The 23,233-nt window shown below is 40.1% G+C and overlaps 1 protein-coding gene across 1 annotated transcript in view; it reads right to left on the reverse strand.

Annotated features, from left to right (window-relative positions):
• Positions 1-3,728: 3,728 nt before the first annotated feature.
• gpr20 (G protein-coupled receptor 20) overlaps positions 3,729-23,233 on the reverse strand; it is a 40,239-nt gene continuing 20,734 nt past the window's right edge. The window contains exon 2 of the mRNA XM_043687823.1: positions 3,729-7,371. Coding sequence (XP_043543758.1) covers positions 6,294-7,352 — 1,059 coding nt within the window. The 5' untranslated portion in view covers positions 7,353-7,371 and the 3' untranslated portion in view covers positions 3,729-6,293. The remainder of the gene's footprint in view (positions 7,372-23,233) is intronic.

Raw genomic sequence — 23,233 nt, forward strand, 5'->3', positions numbered from 1 at the left:
CATGAGTTTATTATGAAAAACTGAATGTGTAAAGTCCACTGTAGCTCTTCCCTGTTCACAATTGGTGGTACATTTGCTGATGAGAATGTACCACATCATCTGAGGATCCTCCATATCTGAAGGGCAATGTTGTGACTCTTCTGTGAATTCTTCAAAAGCACTTTTACTGGCCTCCACAGAAACTTTTACCTTCAATTAGCTGGCCATAGAAACACTCATCGGATATTCTGCCCACCTTGTCTAATTGCAAACTCAGTGCTATCCCAATACATGTCCTGCCCATGAGAGGCAATGGGTGCCTCACTATGCTATTGCTGTAATCTTTTGTTATAAACTGTGTCTTATGGTCCTGCTTCACTAATCACCTGATGAAGGAGCAGTGCTCCGAAAGCTAGTGCTTCCAAATAAACCTTTCAGACTGTAACCTGGTGTTGTGTGATTTTTAACATAAATTCTGTGCCTGTGTGCTTCTTTCTCACTTCACCTGATAAAGGAGCTACGTTCTGAAAGCTTGTGAATTCAAATAAACCTGTTGGACTATAACCTGGTGTCATGTAATTGCTGACTTTGCTCCATGCTGTTAGAGATAGTAAAAGCTCAATGCTGGTATGGAAATATTATGACAGCAATTGAAGGTTTTCAGGTGGAGGTAATATGCATCCAGAAAAACGCTGTCAATTCTTGGAAAAAGAATTATCTGAATTATTAGTGTGGTAGGACTGTAAATGTTTCTGGGAACCTGGGTCATTTCTGCATGTTTTAACAAGTTATAATCAGGCTTGCCTGCCTGACAGATTCTTATTTATCTTTCTCTTTTTAGGTGTAAGAAAAATACCATGTTTCTCCTTGCAAAGGCATAAATGGTTATTAAAAATCTTTCTGTCAAGATTGGGAAATGGTTATACTTCAAACAGAAACTCCTCAGTGTGGCTGTATGGCTGCCTACATAATTATCTTTTGTAGTTCAGTATTGACAAGTGCCTGAGCTACTTAACCAATCTGAACTTTAACCAGCTTTCATTGGCAAACAGATAATGCAACCACCCATTAGATGCTTTTGATCATATCTCAATGCTCTTGAAAGAAATGCCAACATGAATATGAGTTTATTAATTCAACCATGTATTATACATGTATACACATAATCTCTCAATATACACCATGACATTTGTACATCAATGGTCATTCCCTGTTGTAGTATTTGTAATGAATTAATAAAATTAAATTGTACACATAATAATTCAGGAGCATTTGGTGGGTAATTTAGCAACTTACAGTACTACTATGCTGATGATATTTAAACATAAAAGTTAGGATCAGGAGTAGGCCTTTTGACCTCTCCAACCCTGCTTTGCCATTCAACAATACCATGGCTGTTCTGATTGTGGCATCAATTCTTCATTCCCAACTGCTCAATTCAATAAAAGGGGAAAGTTGGTCCCATTTTTAAGTTGTTTATAAGGGCGGAATATTGGCAAAGACATTGCATCAATAGCACTTGTTCTTTTTCAAAGGCAGATAATGCCTTTAACCTGAATTTTCTTTAAAATTAATTCATAGTATATGGGGATCGCTGGCTATTGCCCATTCCTAATTGCCCAGAGGGCAGTTAAGAGTCAACTACATAGCTGTGGTTCTAGACTCACATGCAGGCCAGATCAGGTAAGGATGACAGATTTCTTTCCTTAAAGGACATTCGTGAACCAGATAGGTGTTTCTTACATATGGCTTCATGGCCATTTTAATTCCAGATTTTTATTGAATTCAAATTTCACCATCTGCCATGCCAGGATTTGAACCCTGGTCCCTAATAATACTAGGTGATCGCCTCCCCTGGATTTGCAGGAACAAGGTGCTGATTTTCAATTTCAACTAAAATTCAGTTTCCATGGAGTGAGGCTCGAATCTATAATGTTTAAGCATGGACATGCAACCAACTAAGCCAAGCTGGAGACTTTCAAAGCTAGTAATAAAGGCTTCTCTTTATTTCAGCAGAGTTTTCCAAGCTCACAGTGAATTTTTAAAAATCATTTCAACACGTCTAATATTTCATACCATAGAAATTGGGGAGACTATACAAAAATGAATATATATATGTACATATGTTGACAAAATATTGGCACATATAAATGGGCAACAAACATGTCAAATACTTAAACATCAATTACATTGGTCCCAAACAATATCCTTTAAATGCCACATGGCATAACAGTCACAGAAAAAGGTCCTTGCACATTGATCAGCAGTTAAAGTTGAATACATAAACTACGGAACACATATGACAGTCTGCAGTCTAGCCCAAACTTGCAAAGTGCTGCAGCATGAATAATTAATATGTTACAAACATTTCTAAATGACACAATTATTGTGAAAGTGTAGGTCTGTTGGTGACAAATCTGAAATGAATCACTACTTTTCTACACATATATTTCCTGTGGCCTCAGGTTTAATAGTTCCGAAATGAATTTTACAGACTATGTACAAAAGTTAACAAATATAATCCTTACAAATTTAAGATTACTAAATGTTGTTATATGTATTTGAAACACATAAATCCTTACAGACTATATTCTGCCGCAAAATTGCTCCATATAAATGTGAGCATGGAGATTATGTGCGTGGCAATAGGCAACACATTTACAATGTTCTGGTGAAGAGTCTTAATTGCCTTCTCGTAGTAAAAGTTTGCAACTTTTATTTCAGGTTTCTAGCATTTTCAGTGATAGCTTTTAAAGAAAACATTTTAATAACTTATGCTATAATACTTGAATGGAATGCTTGATGTTCTCAGCAGACTAGTGTGACAATGAAAGCAGGATGGCATTTCAACCCCATTATTCTGTATGAGGTTAGCTCAGTTGACCAGACCAGGTTTGAGAGTGCATGTGGATTCAGTCCTCACACCAGCTGAGGTTACCATGAAGGGTTCTCCTTCTTAACCTCCCCCCATCCCTGAGGTGTGGTGACCATCAGTTTAAACCACCACTAACTATCTCTTTAATGAGAGAGTGGTACTGCAGTGACTTTAGCTTTCATATTTAGCGTCAGCTGCAGACATCTCAAAATGTCCAGAATACACAAACTCATTTAGTCATCGTGGCAGTTGGTAGATTGTGAAACTCTATTTAGCTTCACACACCTCATATTCGAGGAATTCTGCATTGGAATGAGGGAATCAGACTGGTGAAAATGTTGACACATAACACTTATGTTAGCTGGAAACCTTATGAATACCCATATCTGTCTTGTTAATCAGAAGTCTATATTCTACAGCTTGTTAGAGTTGAGTGGAGATAAACAACTCTAACTTTTGCTGTCCATGAGTACCCTTGTTTAATACATGCTAAAGTTAGACAACACTGAAGCACTGAAGTTACCTGTGGGGGCCAAAGGCTAACATTGTGTTTTGTCCCTTGACAACTATAGCATGCTTTCTTTACGTAATTTTGTCCATTCACCGCTGATGCTATCTAATGTTAGAACATCAAGGTTAAAAATTGGGGTGGCACGGTGGCTCATTGGTTAGCACTGCTGCCTCACAGTGCCAGGGAATTGGGTTTGATCCCTGCCTTGTGTGACTGTCTGTGTGGAGTTTGCACATTCTCCCTGTGTCTGTGTGGGTTTCCTCCCAGAATCCAAAGAGGTACAGGTCGGATGAATTGGCCATGCTAAATTGCCCATGATGATAAATGCATTAGTCAGGGATAAATATAGGGTAAGAGTCTGGTTGGGTTACTCTTTGGAGGTTTGGTATGGACTTGTTGGGCTGAAGGACCTGTTTCTATACTGTAGATAATCTAATATTAATTGCCTGCCCAATTTGGACATTTAGATGTAGATCAAGGTCTAAGATTGTTTGTCAGCACTCAGTGTTCAATGAATGAATTACTGGATAATAAACTAGTGCCCAAAATAGCAGGAGGATGATGCAGGCGAAACTATCATCTTGAATTAACTAAATTGCACTTCCTGCATTGGGAATGATTGCAGATATATTTGCAGTTCCAACAGGCTGCTTTCTTGACAGGACAAATAGCAGAGGGCACCACAAATACTTTCAATTGAATCATAATCCAACATTTTCAATGGAACAGAATTTGTGTTGGACACAAAAATGTATAATGTGTATCTATAGCCATTGGCCAATTTGACACATTCTTACTATACTCCACCACCTGATGAAGGAGCAGCGCTCCGAAAGCTAGTGCTTCCAAATAAACCTGTTGGACTATAACCTGGTGTTGTGTGATTTTTAGCCTTGCTTCAGATAGAGCATTCCTTTGGATCATGGATTTACAAGTAATTTACAATCCTGGTTTGAAGGTGTGGGAAACACAATTGATAACATACAGACAAATTAGGAGCAGGAACAGAGATTTGACCACTGAATTCTGCTCCACATTCAATAGGTTCATGGCTGATCTAATTGTGGCCTCAATTCCACATTCCCATTTACTTCTAATGTTGACTCTGTTATTAGTCAAGAAATTATTCACTTCTCCTTTAAAACATTTAATGAAAGTCCTGAACACTCATAACCTTCTGACTTATCACAGCCTAGGAAAACATCCAGTAACAATGTCAGTTTATTACAAATAGAAAGCTAAAAACTCAGTATATCACGTCTTTAAATGATTTAATGGCCTTGCTCATACCTTATGTTCACTCAATTTTCCCCGACTCAGAATAAGTGACCTAAGACCAGCAAAAGAATAAACGAATTTCACTGTTCAGTGAAAAACTTGCTGCTTAATGGACTAATGCTGCAGTATATCATTGTATAACAAAGCTGAAAAACACCCTTTCTCATAAACATTGGCTTGAGCGTATACATCAGGCCCCAAGTGGCACACAAAGAAATCTTAGCCCAACAATATCAGTAGCTCAAAACTTTTATAGTGCATTTAAAAGTGTATAGAACAGCAAAATAACAAAAAAGGTAAGAGAAGAACAGAAGACAATGAGGAGTATTTTTGTTCTGTATTCACCCAGAACATATGGTAAATGTTAACTAGTTGTGCCACCAGACTTTTAAGTCTGTGTTCCAGTGGCTTTACTGGGGAGATGGGCATTAAATATGGAGGCTAGGGAGGAACTGAGCAGATCAACAGTTGTAGAACTGAAGGGCTTTCGTCTAACATCGTATGTGGAACTATTTTCTGGGTTCTTAGGTACCCACTTAAAACAGTCAAATCCAGTGGCTCACTGGGCTGACATCAAACTTCTAGTTTTGAAAATAGGGCAGAATTTTAAAATTGCAATTTTTGCAACATTAAGTATCAATTTAAAGGATGGGAAGCTAAGGATCCCAATGAGCCTATGTGGAATAGATAAGTTGCCCACCATTTTATGAAGCACAGCTCAAGGAGTGGGGGTGAACATGATGGGTTAGCAGCCTGTCAAATATATGAGTCCCACGTTGCCACCAATACCAAAATCTAGCGGGTGCCATAAATTTCCCCAAGGTCAAGAACTGAGTTGGACCCTTTTGAAGGCATATAGAGAGTTCTCATAAAGCAGCAACATATTCCAAAACCTCTTACCCCTTGAATGAAAGGTAAGCTACCCAACATCAAACCTATTCCAATTCTTGCGTAGCTTAAACGTACAATGCCTCAGCTTGTCAAAGCAAAATAATGTATTGAATGTCATGCAGTTGAACCAATTCATTATTTTATACTATATATTTAATATGTCGAGCCCCTAGAAGGGGGAGCAATTGGAGTTCTGAATGTTCTGAAGTTATAGCTTATCAATCCAAGGATAACTCCTGTGGTTATTTTATATCTACATAAAGTGTCAGGCACCTGTTTGAAGTTAATAAATTAGAGAATGTTTTACAAAATATATTCAACAATTTCCAGGCAAGTCAGACACATACATCATAAGAGGTGATGCTGTAAGAATGGAAAGGTAGAGCAGACAGGCCTATAAACACTGGAAACCACATTTTTGTTTTTGCAAGAAGAACAAAGATTTTCCATTGTATTTGGTTGAGGGCCAAGGGTTTCTGTCCCATCTTATAAACTAATGCACCAAACATTAAGACTTTGCTTCTCTTTCCTTTGTCTGCCAACACCAGATTGTCTTACAACTAATGGAGCATTACCTAAACAAAGAAAACCAGGCCTTCCATTCTTTTCTGGTAAAGGACACCTTGAGTAAATTTCACCAAACTGTACAAAATGATGTATTATGAACATCAAGGCATAAAATGTAATACAAAGCAAGTTATAGCAAAATCTTGAGACATGAAAGTCCTCTTTGAGCTGCATGATTGTTGTGTGTTCTGTTCACTGTTCACTGTCTTGTGCAGGGCCGTTCATCATCATGCTTGAAACTACCGACTTTCCAGTGGACACCTTGGAGCTCTTCTGTACACTGATTACCTCGCCGCTGTTCTGTTCAGGCTCAACTTTGACAAAGATGTTCCTCACGGTGGACTGGAAGTTGTTAGTAACAAAGCAGTAGACAATAGGATCCAAGCAGCTGTTGAGGCTGCTCAAGGTCACTGTGATGTGGTACACTATTAAGCTGATGTGAAGAGGCAGTTTAGGGTTTGCATAGACCACTACTTGGCGGACATGAAAGGGTGTGAAGCAGATCATGAAGATAACCAGTACAGTGACCAGAAGCTGGACAGCTCTCATACGCCTTTCCCTGCTCTGCTGCATAAGGTTTGGTTTGGCCAGGGCACACATGATCCTAATGGTGAACACCGTGATGATCACTAAAGGCAAAAAGTATTCAAACACTGTAAGAGCGAAGAGCTTAGACAGGCAACAAGAGGCGTATTGGATTGCTGTGGTGAGAATTGAGTAAGTGACAATAATGGCAAATAGCCAGATGAAAACGCAAATCCCTTTGGCGTAATGAGGGTTTCTCCATTTGCGTGAAGCTTCCACTTGGACTATGGCCAAGTACCTGTCCACACAGATGCAAGTTAAGAATAGAATGCTGCAGTACATGTTCACAAAATAGCTGAAAACATGCACAAAAGAGCATGTCAGGCATTCACCACCGCTGTAATACATTATTATCCTCGTTGGCAAGGACAAACCCACCATCAAATCTGTGATTACTAGGTTTATGGTATAAATGACAGATGTTGTTTTGGTCTTGGTACGAAAACAGAATACATACAATGCGACGCTGTTGAGGACAATGCCAACTACAAATATGAAAACATTAATTATCATTAAGGCAAGCCAGAGATTGTAGTAATCATTGTAGAGTGCTTCATCAAGGTGCGCCAGTTTATGTAAGTAGGGCTCCTTGTGGTCGTGAGTCTCATTGGCAAGGCTGATTGTAGACATGTCTGTAAGATTTGGTTCAACTGTTGAATTTGGCATGGCTGATCTTTTTGTTGACCTACAACAAGACAAAAATCAGTGTTAGGAAGAAATATATTTTAATATGGAATATCAGGTTGAGATAAGGAAAGCAGTACCTACTCCCCCCCCCCCCCCCACTTCCCCACCCCCAGCCCAGTAACTAGTACTTAATGGAGTTAATTTTGATCATCAACACTAGATTGATCTTCTATTCATTATTGAACCAGCCCACATTTCATTCTATCAAGCAAGCTAGGTGGTTTTTTTAAGGAAGGTGATCTGCTTTACCATTCAGGTGATAAAGTTCAAAATTACTCTCAATGTCTCTTAATGCAGAAAATGAAAGTAAAGTATTGCAGATTCTGCCAATCTGAAATAAAAACAGAAAGTGCTGGAGAAACTCAACAAGTCTGACAACATTGTGTAGAGAGAGAAACCGAGTTAATATCTCGAGGCTGGTATGGCTCCCGTTTGGAATGGTTTTCCAGCACTTCCATAAAGCAGGGTTAAATTGGACTCAAACTGTTTCTCTCTCCATATGACGCTGCACTGCACTGCTCCAGCGCTTTCCAGTTTTCACCCTGTTAATGCATTTCCATTCATAGGTATTAACAATCTAAATATTTAACCTGATCACAAATATTATAATCTTTCAATCTAAACACAAAGCAACAAAAAAACCTATAGAACGAACAGTCAGGCTCTATTTTTGCACCTCCACTGAGCTCTCATTAACTGAATCAGTTTTGCAGAAGGATAGAATGGTTATATCACAGAAGAAAGTTACTTGACCCATTGTCCCCACTGGCTTTCTGAAGGAGCAATTTACATAGTGCCAAATTCCTGCCATAGAGTCATAAAGTCATACAGCACGGAAACAGACCCTTTATTTGACCTCATTCATGCCGACTCGGTTTCCAAAACTACGCTAGTCCCATTTGCCTGCATTTGGCCCATATCCCTCTAAACCTTTCTTATTCATATACCTCTCCAAATATCTTTTAAATGTTGCAACTTTACCTGCATCTACCACTTCTTCTGGCAGTTCATTCCATATACACACCACCCAATGTGAGAAAACGTTGCCCCTCAGATCCCTTTTAAATCTTTCCCCTCTCACCTTAAACCTATGCCCTCTGATTTTGAACTTTCCTACCCTGGGGAAAAGAAATTTGCTATTCACTTTATCGATACACCTCATGATTTTATAAACCTCTTTAATATCACACCTCAACCTCCTACTCTCCAGGGAAAAAAGTCCCAGCCTATTCAGCCTCTCCTTATTACTCAAATCTCCAGATCCAGTAACATCCTTGTAAATCTTTCTGCACCCTTTCCACCCTTAATAATATCTTTCATATAGCAGGACAATCAGAACTGTACATAGTACTTCATAAGTTGGTTTACCAACTTCCAGTACAGCCACAACGTGAAGTCCCAACTCCTATACTAAATGCTCTGACCAATAAAGGCAAGCGAGCCAAATGCCTTCATCACCAACCTATTTGCCCGTGGATGTCTCTTTTAAGGAACCATGTACCTGAGCTCCAGGTCTCTCCGTTTGACAACACTTCTAGCGTGCTGCCATTAACTGTACAAGTCCTGCCCTGGTTTGTCTTACAAAAATGCATACCTTGCATTTATGTAAATTAAACTGTACCTGCCACTCCTCAGCCCATTGGCCAAGTTGATCAAAGTCCCGTTATACTCTTAGATAACCCTCTTCACTGTCCACTATACCGCAAATTTTGGTGTCATCTGCAAACTTACTAACCATGCTTTTAATATTCTCATCCAAATCATTTGTATAAATGACAAACAACTGTGAACTCAGTACTGGTCCTTGCAGAACTATCTTCCTGTAGCAGATAATAATCAATCTCCTCTTGAATGCTCTGGTTGAATACAATCATGCTGTACGTCATACTCTTTGGCAGCACATTCCAGACCCTGAGCTCCAGCTGAGTGAAATGGTTCCCTGATGACATGGATTCTTTATCCAATTACCTGAAATCTGTGTTCTCTTGTTCTTGATCATTCCATCAAAGGGAACATTTTCCTTACACATCCCTTTGTAAATAGTGTGTCCTGCTATAACGCGACAGTTGCATTCCTTTGCAACCCCTCACTATAGAAAATCACGCTATGAAAACCGCTATAGAAAACCATGTTGTAGAAGATCGTTAATGGAAAATGTTTGCATTATCCAACAACGTTCACAATTTATCAATTGTATTAAAACCAATTTGTGCTGGCGAAACGTGCATTATAGCAGAACAACCTGTATCTTTATCAAATCTTCTCTCAACCTTCTCTTCTATGAGGAAAACAGATTCATCTGGTGCCAAAATATATATTTGGTTATGATTCCATTAGGAATTGATTTGAAAGTGACCAACGTCATTTTTTATAGTGCAACATAATGAATGGTAGGACCCTAGAAACTGCCGAATATCAGATGGACCTTGGTGTGCATGTACACCAGTCCCTTAAGGTGTCACAACAGGCGGATAAAGTGGCTAAGAAGGCAAATGGTACACTTGCCTTTATTCATTGACACATAGATTTTAAAAGCTGAACTGCATAAAATGTTGGTTAGATCACAGCTCGATTTTTGTTTGCAGTTCTGGAATCCTTGTTGAAGGAGGAAAATGAAAGTGCTGGAGCGGTTGCAGGGGAGATTTACCAACATGTTGCCTGGACTGGAAAATTTCAGGCATGAAGAGAGATTGGATAGACTGGGGTCGTTTTCCTTAGATCAGAGGAGTTTGAGAGAGGCATGATTGAGATGTATAAAATTATGAGCAGCATAGATAGGGTAGACAGGAAAAACAATTCCCCTTGATGGAGGGTTCAATGATCAGGGGTATAAATTTAAGGTGAGGTGCAGAAGGTGTAGAGGAGATGTGAGGAAAAGGTTTTCAGCTGTAGGATGATGGGAATCTGGAACTCAGTGCTTGTTAGGGTGGTACAGGCAGAAGCCCTCATACCATTTAATAAGTATTTAGATGTATATTGTGATGCCAAGCCAAACAAAGCAATGGGACATTGGAAAATTAGATTAGAATAGTTAACTGGTTTCAGATACGATGGGCCAAAAAGCCTTTTTCTGTACTATGAATCTCTATGACTCTATGATTCTAACACAAATAGGGAACATTTAATTGCATGTGCCTTGGATGGATTCAAAACCTAGTCCCAGAGGTGATCAGTATACGTACTTGTTGACCCAAAATAGCATAACAGTGAGAGCAGTTTTCATAAACCTGTGGTCAGTAACTGTCATTGTCTTCATTTTGGATTCCTCTGCATCTTAGAACTCTGCAATCACTCACCATTTCAATAATGTGCTATCAGTTTAATCATCTAACATCATTGATGACTGAATGTAGCAGGACAATAGAGCTTTGGTTTGATCTGTTGGTTATAGGATTGCTTCATGTGTTTATTATGGCTGTGACATGTAATTTGATAGAATGCAGTGACTATTTGGGCCATTTCTACAGGCAATGCCAGGCATGTTGTGAGCCTTAAGTCACATTCATGCCAGATCAGGATGGCAGAACATTAGTGAACCTATTGAGTTTATACCATGCACCATTACCGAAACTGGATTTTTAATTCCATATTTATTTAAATAACTTAATTTAAAACCCTTAGCTGCTGTCCTGGGAGCTGAACTCAGGCCTTTAGATCCTTAATCAAGGCTTCCTATTCCTGCATTCCTTTCTCTGTTCCATTAATTCTTGTTGTCTTGTGATATCTTTTCCACTTTTAAAAACCTCCATAAAATGCATCTCTGAGTAGGTCTTTAAGCATCTCTCTTAATTGCCATCCCATTTCTTTCTCTTGCCTGACCCATGACTAAGTACTGTCTTCATACCTTGTTAATGATAAAGTTTAACATGAATTACAGGGGTTCCTAATTTACGAACATTCAACATATGAAAGCTCGTACTTACAGATGTGATCCCATACAGGATTATATTTACAAGCAGCTGCTTTACATTGTCCTACATTGTTCTGACTTGTGTAGAAATTGACTTACAATCGGACTCCAGAATGGAACTGTTGTCTACATAGGAACTGCCTGTGCAAAGTCTTGTTTTTGTGATCGCCCCACTTCCAATTTCCTCAGTTTAGAGTCATGGTTTTTCTACCCTCTGTTGATTGGTGCTTGTGACGATAGAAAAGTTGTCTGTACTCTGTAGCAGTTTGTCCTTGTGACTGCTGTAACGGGTCTGGAATTTAGTGTTATGAAAAGAAAGGCAAGGGAGGAAGCTGTAGAAAATAACAATAATAATAATGAATGGTATTTGGGAAGGAAGGAATGAAGAAAAAAGGATTGCTGCTAAATCGGTCCATATCTTCCCAGGAAAGTAAGGGCAAGTTTACAATGAATGCTGCTATTAAGACACAAATCAGCTTCAAAGTTCAAGAGAAGAAGAAGAGGTATGCTGTGAGTTGCAAACATCTGGGTGGTCACTTGTAGTAAATAATTAGGATTGCTCAACAGCAACTCACTCTCAATCACCCTGCTACAACATGCATACATTAATTTAAAGTGCAATTTCTTTCATTGCTTATCCTTTCTGTCTTTTTTTCTAATTAATTCTTTCCTTTCTCTCCCTCCCACTATTTCTCCTTCTGTACTTGGTTTGACCATCTTCCATCACTTTTTGGATTAGTGGTGCTGGAAGAGCACAGCAGTTCAGGCGGCATCCGAGGAACAGTAAAATCGACGTTTCGGACAAAAGCCCTTCATAAGGAATCTTCCATCACTGTCATTTCTGCCACTTCCACAATCCCTAAATCTTTCATTGGTTAAGAAGGTAGATCCATCATTTCACTAGGGTTTTTAAACTGAAGTCTGCGGGAACTTTCCAGGAAACCTGTAGAATAATATTAACAGTGCAGTGCGGAACTTTTTGTATGGTTAATGTGCATGATTGACTATGGTGTCATGATCAAGGAGGGGGAGTGGAGTGCTGTGGTCATGAGCAGTAGGTGGAAATGGATTTGTTGCAGATCCAGATACAGGAGCAGAGCAGGACCATCATGTGTAATGTGGAATGGGCTCGCTGCCCCAACTAGCAGGGGAGCACGTGTGGAGGGACATTGAGAGAAATGTAATGACTGTCTCCGGTAAAACCCACAATTCATAAGGTGTTGGTTGAGGGCGCCAAGTGAGTTCAACCATGCTCAAAGACTGGAGCTTCTAAAAATATTTATGTAGTACATATTTAAGCTCAAAGAAAGGGTGTCAAATACAGGTTTGCCAAGCATTCTATCTTCCCTCAAGCTAGCTTTGTTCCGAATATAACTATAAAAATTAACTCTTGTTTAGAATGCTTGAAATCTCTGTAGATAGAAACTCAGAGCAAACAATATTAAATACAAATATACATTACATTGGTTTTTTGGAAAATGTTTGGCTTTTTTCTATATTTATGGCAACTATATGCTTATATATAGTATGATACCCTCAAAAAAGTTCAAAAGGAAATGCATTACACAGTAATATAATTTAAATCATGGAGTCCAAGAATACCAAAACCTATGAAAAGTTTGAGAACCACCAAGCAATAATGCAGAATCCTTGTTGACATTACACTCTATGACTCTAGGCTGAGGGGTGACCTTATAGAGATTTATAAAATCATGAAAGGCATAGATAAGGTGAGTAGCCAGTCTTTTTCCCATAGGTGTGTCCATAACTAGAGAGGAAAGATTTAGAAGTGACCTGAGGGGCAACTGTTTCACACAAAGGATGGTGTATATATAGAATGAGTTACCAGAGGAAGTGGTGGAGGCAGCTACAATTACAACATTTAAAAGACATTTGGCCAGGTATGTGGATCAGAAAATGGATTGATTGTAATCAGGTCAGCCTGTGTGGGTAAGATTTGCTCAAAATGAACAAGGGAAGTAGGTAAAGAAGTTAAAATATTGAGAGATACGGGAGCTAGTCAGTCTCTAATAGAAAGAAATGAAAATACTTGCACTTCTGAAATATTGCCTGACAGAGTGGTAAATTGTGGAATAAATAAATAAAAAAAATATGATTCCGTGGATGGGGCTGATAAATCTAATCCAATTAGAGACACCTAGCTCTCATGAAAGAGTGAGTATCAGGGATATTGAGCCCTGGAATGCCTGACCCAGTCATAAGCAGTGCTACTGTCAAAGGCTATGTATTAGTGATGGGATGCCGACTTCTGAAGAATTATTTCGGAAAGGTTTAGAGAGATATGGACCAAATGTAGGCAAGTGGGACCAGTTCAGTTTTGGAAACTTGGTTGGCATGGATGAGCTAGACCAAAGAGCCTGTTTCAATACTGTATACCTCTATGATTCTCTGACTCTATGTTGTCAATCTGCATGTAGTCTCAGCAAGGTACAATACAAATTATATTCAAATTGGAGGATGCAGATAGAAATCTAACCAATGGTGCTTGTCATGAGATGTGCCAATTTGTCAGATATAACATTTTGCATTCTTCTGCCTGTGTTGTAGGTGTATAACAGATCTGTGGTCAGCTGCTTCCTATTGGAGTGATGCGCATGGGCATTGCTTGCTGGGAAATCACAGCTCAGCAGCAGCTGACATTTGCACTTATATTTCAAAAATGACACAATGTGGCACTACGGACAGCCACGATTTACCCACCACCAGGATCTGCTTGCAGTACTCTTAAAAACCAAGGTTATTTGATCGCAGAATTAATGCTTACCTTTGTGCTATGAGCCACACAGTTCAGTCAACATGCTCCTCAGAATGAGGAGCAGCAGACTACTCATACTTTGCACCATAGTGGGCTGAAGACTGCCCCCCAGTTTTCAGTTTTTATTTTTTGTTACTTCAACAAAGCGTCATGCACAGCTATCCTGGATTACTATATAGTGGGTACTTTGGTCCGTTAGTCAAGTTTTACTCACCATATGCAAAAGTTTCTTTAGTTTTGTTTGGATTGAAGGCTTTTGGATGTTTAAGTGTTCATGTGCAAGTCACGTATCAGACTTACCTAAAAAGGAAATTTGAAGTTCTCTGTATAATTTATTGCACTGCAGCAACTTTAACAGCACAGCTTTCTTATTCTGTCAGAATCCATTGCCTCTGTTTATGAAAAGAGACTGTCTGCAATGAGGTTTCCCAGAATAGTTGTATAATGTGACAGGTAAGCATTTCCTGTGTGCCAGAAAATAAAGATCTAAAGTTCTGTAAAATTAGAGTTCTGTTGCCAAGTAGGTAAATGTATCATTCTTTGTGCTGCCGAGTCTAATAGACCAGACTCATAGAACCCAGTCTGTGCTGTTTGTTCATATCTGTCAAGGTAGCACGGGTGGGGTAGAAATTCATTGATGTTTAGTATCAGGTTACAGCATACTAGGGTTATCTATACATGAAATAATTTGGAAAGTCTACGTGCAGGTCTACTATAATTAGATGAATTTCAAGCCTCGTGTCTCATTGACTGATGCCCAATGGCAAATCTCAGTAAAGGGTAGAAATGGGACTGGTGGCTTCTGCACAATGTGGGAAAGCATTTCTCTTTCTCTCCTCTCCAAAGGAAGGGTTTTTGGTGGTGGTGCAACTTAGACTGCAGTAACTGCCGAAACTCTTCAATAGCATAGGCCTCCACTTTCACAAAGCTGGCTGAAAATCAGTGTGAGACACCTCAGTTAAAGATGTAGAGGACTGAACATGTGTCTTATGCAGAATGTCAAGCAATCAATTGCACTCTGTCAGCCCATATTTCAAAGATAAGGTCTGATTTACATCATGATACACAACAAACAGTCTATTTCACAGGCAAATGGATTCAATCACTCTTCATGGAGAATCAGTTTGAATAATAAATTGCAAAGAATGTTCTATCTAATAGTAAAGAATTGTTAGACAATTGTTGAATGTGATCCTGTGATTGGGCAGCACTGGCTGAAAATCCTGAATATACCAACAGCTATACCTTATATTCAATTGAGATTGTAAATTGGCTCATTTATTATTGCATTCATATGCAGGGTTCCATTCCATGAAATCAAAAGGAATGTATCCAAGTCTTGCACTTTTTATGAATTACTTGATTGACTGGGGATCTTATAATTCCATATTCCTTTCTATGTGGTGTCTCTCAGCCAATCAGCATTGACTTAATAGCCATCAGCAGCATTTTCACCTGTAGTATAGTTATTTTGATTTTTTTTCACAGTTGGCATTCTTGTGTTTGTTCTGATGTGTGCAAGATGAAGACCTTTAGCGACATGTCTTGTATTTGAACAATAGACATAAAATTACTTAGGGATAAACCATATGTCAGTAAGAGAAATGTTATTTAAAAAGGCTGGGTTTTTCTCACAAATAATTTATACTTCTTTGAAAACTATTTGATGAGCATTAACTCTTGATCAATTGGAAGCATTTTTTAAAAAGAATCTCTCCAGTGTGGATACAGACCATTTGGCCTAACATGTCCACACTGACCCTCCGACAAGTAACCCACCAGACCAATTTCCCTAACCTATATTTACCCCTGACTTATGCACTTAACACTAAGGTTAGCTTGACCAATTCACATCTTTGGACTGTGGGAGGAAACCAGAGCACCCAGAGGAAACCCACGCAGACACGGGGAGAATGTGCAAACTCCACACAGACAATTGCCTGAAGTGGGAATCAAACCTGGGTCAGTGCTGACCACTGAGTCACCGTGCCACCTCCTGGACTTCTGCCTCAGAGTCCTAAAGTTCCAGGTTCAGGTTTCACATCAGGACCTGAGCACTAAACTTGATGATGTATTTCTGAAGGAGTGCTGGGAAGTTGGATAAGATCAAAGAATCATACACTTCAGAAGAGTCCATCAAGACTGCACCATTAAATGTACGCTAGTGCCCATAGCCTTGAATGTTATGACACTTCTAGTGTGTATTCAAGTGCTTTTAAATGGTTGTGAGGTTTCCCTGGCTCTACTAACCTCCTGGGCAGTGCATTCCAGATTCTCATCACCCTCTGGATGAAACTCCTTTTGCTCAAATCCCCTTTAAACGTTCTACTTTTTTACTTTAAAATTGTGGTCCCTTGTTACTGACCCTTCTACGAGCTGGAGCTGCTACTTTCTGTTCATGCTGTCTGTGTCCCTCATAATCTTTTACATCTCAGTCAACCCAAGCTGATCAGAGCTAATTTGCTCTATCTCAGGTAATAGTCAAGATTAGAGTGGTGCTGGAAAAGCACAGCAGCTCAGGCAGCATTCGAGAAGCAGGAAAATCGATGCTTCGGGCAAAAGCCCTTCATCAGGAATGAGGTCAATCCTAATGAATGGCTTTTGCCCGAAACGTCGATTTTCCAGCTTCTCGGATGCTGCCTGACCTGCTGTGCTTTTCCAGCACCACTCTAATCTTGACTCTAATCTCCAGCATCTGCAGTACCCACTTCTGCCTAGTTGATCTCTACCTCAAATAATATCCTGGTGAATCTCCTCTGCACCTCCTCCATTGCATTCATATCCTTTCTACAGTGCAGTGGCTGTGAGTAATGCTCTAAAAATGCAAACTTGCATCTTCTTTTTGAAATAGCTTTTTTGAGCTCTTTTTAGATTTAAAAGTACAGTGAAGCATGAATGGAATGCATTGATTTGTAGCACTGTTTGAAAAACATAATGGCAAATTAGAAAATTGTTGCTTGATTTCCCAGTAAAATAGATTTAAAATAAAACACTTGAGACCATAACTCACTTTTGCTTGTTATTGGACATGTAGCATAAATTATGACATGGCAATGTGGCTAATTCTGGATCAGATCTGCTTATCTTAGTTGAGGCCTATTCTGGAATGATCCTTTCCTTGGAGGTGAGAGTGATGGAGCCTGTAAGCCTTTTGATCCCTGACATTTTAATAATGAATTACTCTAACTGCTTCTTTCCTAATCTGGTATCAAATGCTCACACATACATAGAGTGTAGCCATAAACTAATGACTGATACATAAATTGACAAATTAGATTAAGGCAACTCTAGTCTCTGAAAATTGATCATTGTTTCAACAACTGAGCCTCTCTGTCTCCAAACCCAACTTCTCCACCATCTTTACAAAGGAAAGAGTGATAACCTTCCAGAATTTATTGAACCAAGATATTGCGATTATTCTTGCAGTTGTTGCTTTCAGATCTCGGACTGTGACCCAGGCCAATGGCTACTCTGTATTGCCATTCAACTGCTCCCAGATTTCCCCTCCAAGTTCCAAGACCCCTTGTTGGGTCTTCTCCCCCACTTGACTTATTTAATTGCTGTTAGCTTCATAAATAGAGCTCTTCAGCACCATTTTAGTTCAGTATTATAAATTAAAATGACTCCATTCTGTTTAGAATGGCAGAAATGCCATGAAATTCTCTGATCCGAGAGAATCATAGAATCCCTATATTGTGGAAGTGGGCCATTCAGCCCATCGGGTCCACAGCAACCCTCTCAGACCCACCCACCTCCCCACTCTATCCTTGTAACCCTGCATTTCTCATGGTTAGACCACCTAGCCTGCAAATTCCTGGACACTATGGGCAATTTAGCATGGCCAATCCACCTAACCTGCACATCCTTGGACTGTAAGAGGAAACTGGAGCATCCAAAGGAATCCCACGCAGATATGGGGTGGTTGTGCAAACTCCACACAGACAGTCTGTGGAGAAGCTGTAACTATAGACGTGAGGGCAAATAAGGTGCACAAAGAGCGAGGTCAACATTAAATTTGAAATTTGGGAAGTCCATTCAGAAGTCTAGTAACACCGGGGAAGAAAGTGTTCTTGAATCTGTGGACCTGTGTATTTAAGCTTTTGTATCTTCCATCCGATGGAAGAGGTTGAAAATGATTATTACTGGGATGGGACAGGTCTTTGATTATGTTAGCTGTTTTTCCGAGTCAATGAGAAGTATAGATGGAGTTAATGGAAGGCAGATTGACTCTTGTGATGGACTGGGCTGTGTTCACAACTCTGTAATTTCTTACGCTCCTGGGCAGAGCAGTTGCCATACCAAGCTGTGATGCATCCAGGTAGATTACTTTCTAAGGTGAATCTATAAAAAATTGCTAAGAGTCTTAGGCACATATCAGTGATGCATTTAAGAAGAAGCTCAATAAGCCCATGAGGAAGAAAGTAACAGAAGGATATATTGACATAGTTAAATGTAGAAGGGTGTAAGGAGACTAGTGGAGCATAAATATTAGCATGGATAAAGTTTCTGTACTGTAGGAAATTTGCAATACTATTTATTGCAAATTATTATATCTACCAAACAAAAATGGTGGCTCAGTTGTTAGCACTGCTGTCTCACAGCACCAGGGACCTGGGTTTGATTCCAGCCTCGGATGACTGTCTGTGTGGAGTTTGCACATTCTCCCTGTGTCTGCATGGGTTTCATCTGGCTGCTCTGGTTTTCTCCCACTGTCCAAAGATGTACAGGTCAGTTGAATTGGCCATGCATTGCTCATAGTGTCCCAGGATGTGTAGGTTAGGTTAATTGGTCAGTGGTAAATATAGGGTAGGGGAATGGGTCTGGTGGGTTACTCTTTGGAGGGTCAGTGTGGACTTGTTGGGCTGAAGGGGCTGTTTCCATACTGTAGGGATTCTATATTCTAAACCTCAAAACAGGTGGTGCAATCCTATTGCCGAAACAGAGTGTATGGGTGAAGTAGAGGGGCTCTTATGTTGGAATGGGTTGAGACAATGCCATTAGGTTCAAGTCTCACCTGCTCCAGAAATGTATCATAACATGTCTGAACATGCTGGTTAAGAACCTATGGGTAGAACATAGAACATAGAACAGTACAGCACAGAACAGGCCCTTCAGCCCACGATGTTGTGCTGACCACTGATCCTCATGTATGCACCCTCAAATCTCTGTGACCATATGCATGTCCAGGAGTCTCTTAAATGTTCCCAATGACCCTGCCTCCACAACTGCTGCTGGCAACGCATTCCATGCTCTCACAACTCTCTGTGTAAAGAACCCACCTCTGACATCCCCTCTATACTTTCCTCCAACCAGCTTAAAACTATGACCCCTCGTGTTAGTCATTTCTGCCCTGGGAAATAGTCTCTAGCTATCGACTCTATCTATGCCTCTCACTATCTTGTATATCTCTATTAGGTCCCCTCTTCTCCTCCTTTTCTCCAATGAAAAAAGTCCGAGCTCAGTCAACCTCTCCTCATAAGATAAGCCCTCCAGTCCAGGCAGCATCCTGGTAAACCTCCTCTGAACCCGGTCCAAAGCATCCACATCTTTCTTATAATAGGGCGACCAGAACTGGATGCAGTATTCCAAGTGCGGTCTAACCAAAGATTTATAGAGCTGCAACAAGATCTCAAGATTCTTAAACTCATTCCCCCTGTTAATGAAAGCCAAAACTCCATATGCTTTCTTAACAACCCTGTCCACTTGGATGGCCATTTTAAGGGATCTATGTACCTGCACCCCAAGATCCCTCTGTTCCTCCACACTGCCAAGAATCCTATCCTTAACCCTGTACTCAGCTTTCAAATTCAACCTTCCAAAATGCATCACCTCGCATTTATCCAGGTTGAACTCCATCTGCCACCTCTCAGCCCATCTCTGCATCCTGTCAATGTCCCGCTGCAGCCTACAACAGCCCTCTATACTGTCAACAACACCTCCAACCTTTGTGTCATCTGCAAACTTGCTGACCCATCCTCCAATCCTTTCATCCAAGTCATTAATAAAAATTACAAACAATAGAGGCCCAAGGACAAAGCCCTGTGGAACACCACTCACCACAGACTTCCAGGCAGAATATTTTCCTTCTTCTACCACTCGCTGTCTTCAATTGGCCAGCCAATTCTGTATCCAGACAGCTATGTTCCCCTGAATCCCATTCCTCCTGACCTTCTGAATGAGCCTACCATGGGGAACCTTATCAAATGCCTTGCTGAAGTCCATATACACCACATCCACAGCTTGACCCTCATCAACTTTTCTAGTCACATCCTCAAAGAACTCTATTAGGTTGGTAAGGCATGACCTGCCCCTCACAAAGCCATGTTGACTGCATTTAATCAAGCCATGCTCTTCCAGATGGTCATAAATTCTATCCCTCAGAATCCTTTCTAACAACTTGCAGACGACAGACGTGAGACTTACTGGTCTGTAATTGCTGGGGATTTCCCTATTTCCTTTCTTGAAGAGAGGAATTACATTTGCCTCTCTCCAGTCCTCAGGTACGAACACATTGGAGAGCGAGGATGCAAAGATCTTCGCAAGTGGCAAAGCAATTGCATTTCTCGTTTCCCAAACCAGCCGGGGACAAATCTGGCGACTTGTCAATTTTAATGTTTGACAAAATTTTCAGCACATCATCTTCCTCTATTTCTATCCATTTCAGCATGCACACCTGCTCTTCAAAGGTTTCATTCGCTACAAAGTTTGTTTCTTTTGTAAAGACAGAAGCAAAAATCTCATTTAGAGCTTCCCCGCCTCCTCAGACTCCACACACAAATTCCCTATGCTATCCCTGATCGACCCTACTCTTTCTTTGACCATTCTCTTATCCCTCACATAAGTGTAAAATGCCTTTGTGTTCTCCCTAATCCGTTCTGCCAAGCCTTTTTCGTGCCCCCTCCTGGCTCTCCTCAGACCATTTTTAAGCTCCTTCCTCGCCTGCCTGTAATCCTGTAGAGCTGAGCTTGACCCTAGCTTCCGCCACCTTATATAAGCTACCTTTTTCTTTTGACGAGAAGCTCCACCCCTCTCGTCATCCAAGGTTCCTTTATCTTACCACTTGCCTGTCTCAGAGGGACATATTTATTCATCACTTGCAACAACTGTTCCTTAAACAGTCTCCACATGTCTATAGTGCCTTTACCATGGAACAATTGCTCCCAATCCATGCTTCCTAACTCTTGTCTAATCGCATCATAATTTCCTCTTCCCCAATTAAATATCCTCCAATTTTGCCTAATCCTCTCCTTCTCCATAGCTATGTAGAATGTGAGGCAGTTGTGATCACTATCACCAAAATGCTCTCCCACCACAAGATCTGATACCTGCCCCGGCTCGTTTCCGAGCACCAAGTCTAGCTTGGTCTCTCCCCTCGTCGGCCTGTCAACGTACTGAGTTAGACTAAAAGAACAATTGAACTAAATTGAACTCAATTAAACTAACAGACTGAGCCAGTTGATACCAACGGGTATTAAAACCCAGCAGATTTACATTGACCACTATCAGGAGTGCTCATGGTGCACCTATAGTATATTTATTTCCAGGCTAATAAGGTTTGAGTTCGGATTCCAGCTGCCTTAGAGGTATGTCTCAATAGGATGATTTAAAAATTGTTTAATAGTAGCCATTATCTGATCATAATCATGTTAAATGAGCCAGCAAGGTTTATATTAGTATTGGGAACATGGTCACTGCTTTTGCTTTAATTAGTTTATTTCTTCATTTCCTAAGTAAAACACAATGGAATATCCTTTACAACAAAACACAGGTTTGAAAGGAAATAAGAGTAATGTTGTGACCTTAGTTGATGAGTGCTCCTGATTTGTTGACAGTGATGTGCTAATCTCTCAGAGTGTTTCTAAATGCATGGAGACGTTGCCCTGTGCATTACTATTCTGAAGGTGACCTCTTGAGACTGCTTCAGTTTAGGAAGCTGTGATGACCAGGTCAAACCATCTGTGTAGAAATACAATTGACATTTAATTGAAAATGTAGTAATCATCATAGTGATATTAGAAATTTTGCAGCCAAATCTTTTGCGCAGCAAGATCCCAAGGAACAATTTAAATGGGCAAGATAGTCTGATTTTGTGTTGTTGATCAAGACATCAGGGAATCGTCCCTTATTCTTCATGACTTCATTTCAACCTAAGGGTAATGTTGTGAACTTAGTTGAATTGGTGCTCCTGATTTGTATTGACATTTAAAATTATAATACATCTCTTTGTAGATGATTTACATCCTATTTATGCATTAATTATTCAAACCTGAAGGAAAAACAGTTAACAAAAAAAAAGCAAGATGGCTCAGTGGTTAGCATTGCTGCCTCACAGTGCTAGGGACCCAGGTTTAATTCCAGCCTTGGGGCGACTGTCCATGTGGAGCTTGCAATTCTCTCTGTGTCTGTGTAGGTTTCCTCTGGCTGCTTCGGTTTCCTCCCATAATCGAAAGATTAGATGAATTGGCATGCTAATGTGTAGGTGAGGTGCGCTAGTCAGGGGTAAATGTAGAGTAATAGGGTAGGAGAATGGGTCTGGGTGGGTTACTCGGAGGGTCGGTGTGGACTTGTTGGGTCAAGTGACCTGTTTCCACACTGTCGGGGTTCTATGATTTTGTGAAATGTAGCTTTGGTTGGATTTGAGCTCTGTTCTGCACTATTCAAAACAAGTCGGATTAGTATGCATCATTCACCAGCTTTACTGTTAGTATCTATAAAACTGTTTCTTTCCATTCCTTCTTCAGGGCCACATATCGTGGTGTAAGTACACTAAGTAGTTAAAGAAAAGGATCAACCAATTCTAGCATTTTGTATGTCTGAAGACCGATATACCAGTAATCTATTTCCATTGAAACAAAAGAGGGGAAATTCATAACCAGAGTGCATATATCTGAACTCTCTTTTTTAGATTCTTTCAGAACAATTGGTGCCATTAGTAACCAGATTAGTAAATTAGTCTTTATCGTGCTCTCATCTCTGAATCCTAAGGTGCCAGGTTTAAGTTCCACTACGGGGCTTGAACACAAATATAGTGCTGACACTCCAGTGTGGTATTGAGAGAGAGCGCACTGCACAGTTAGAGATACAGGCATGGATTTTTAAAGGAGACAATCATTGATTCAATGATTAGCTACCTCGAGAATGAAAATCCAGCCCATTGCCTTTTGAAATGTTAAA

Source organism: Chiloscyllium plagiosum, chromosome 4, assembly GCF_004010195.1.
Source record: "Chiloscyllium plagiosum isolate BGI_BamShark_2017 chromosome 4, ASM401019v2, whole genome shotgun sequence".
Classification (NCBI taxonomy): Eukaryota; Metazoa; Chordata; class Chondrichthyes; order Orectolobiformes; family Hemiscylliidae; genus Chiloscyllium; species Chiloscyllium plagiosum.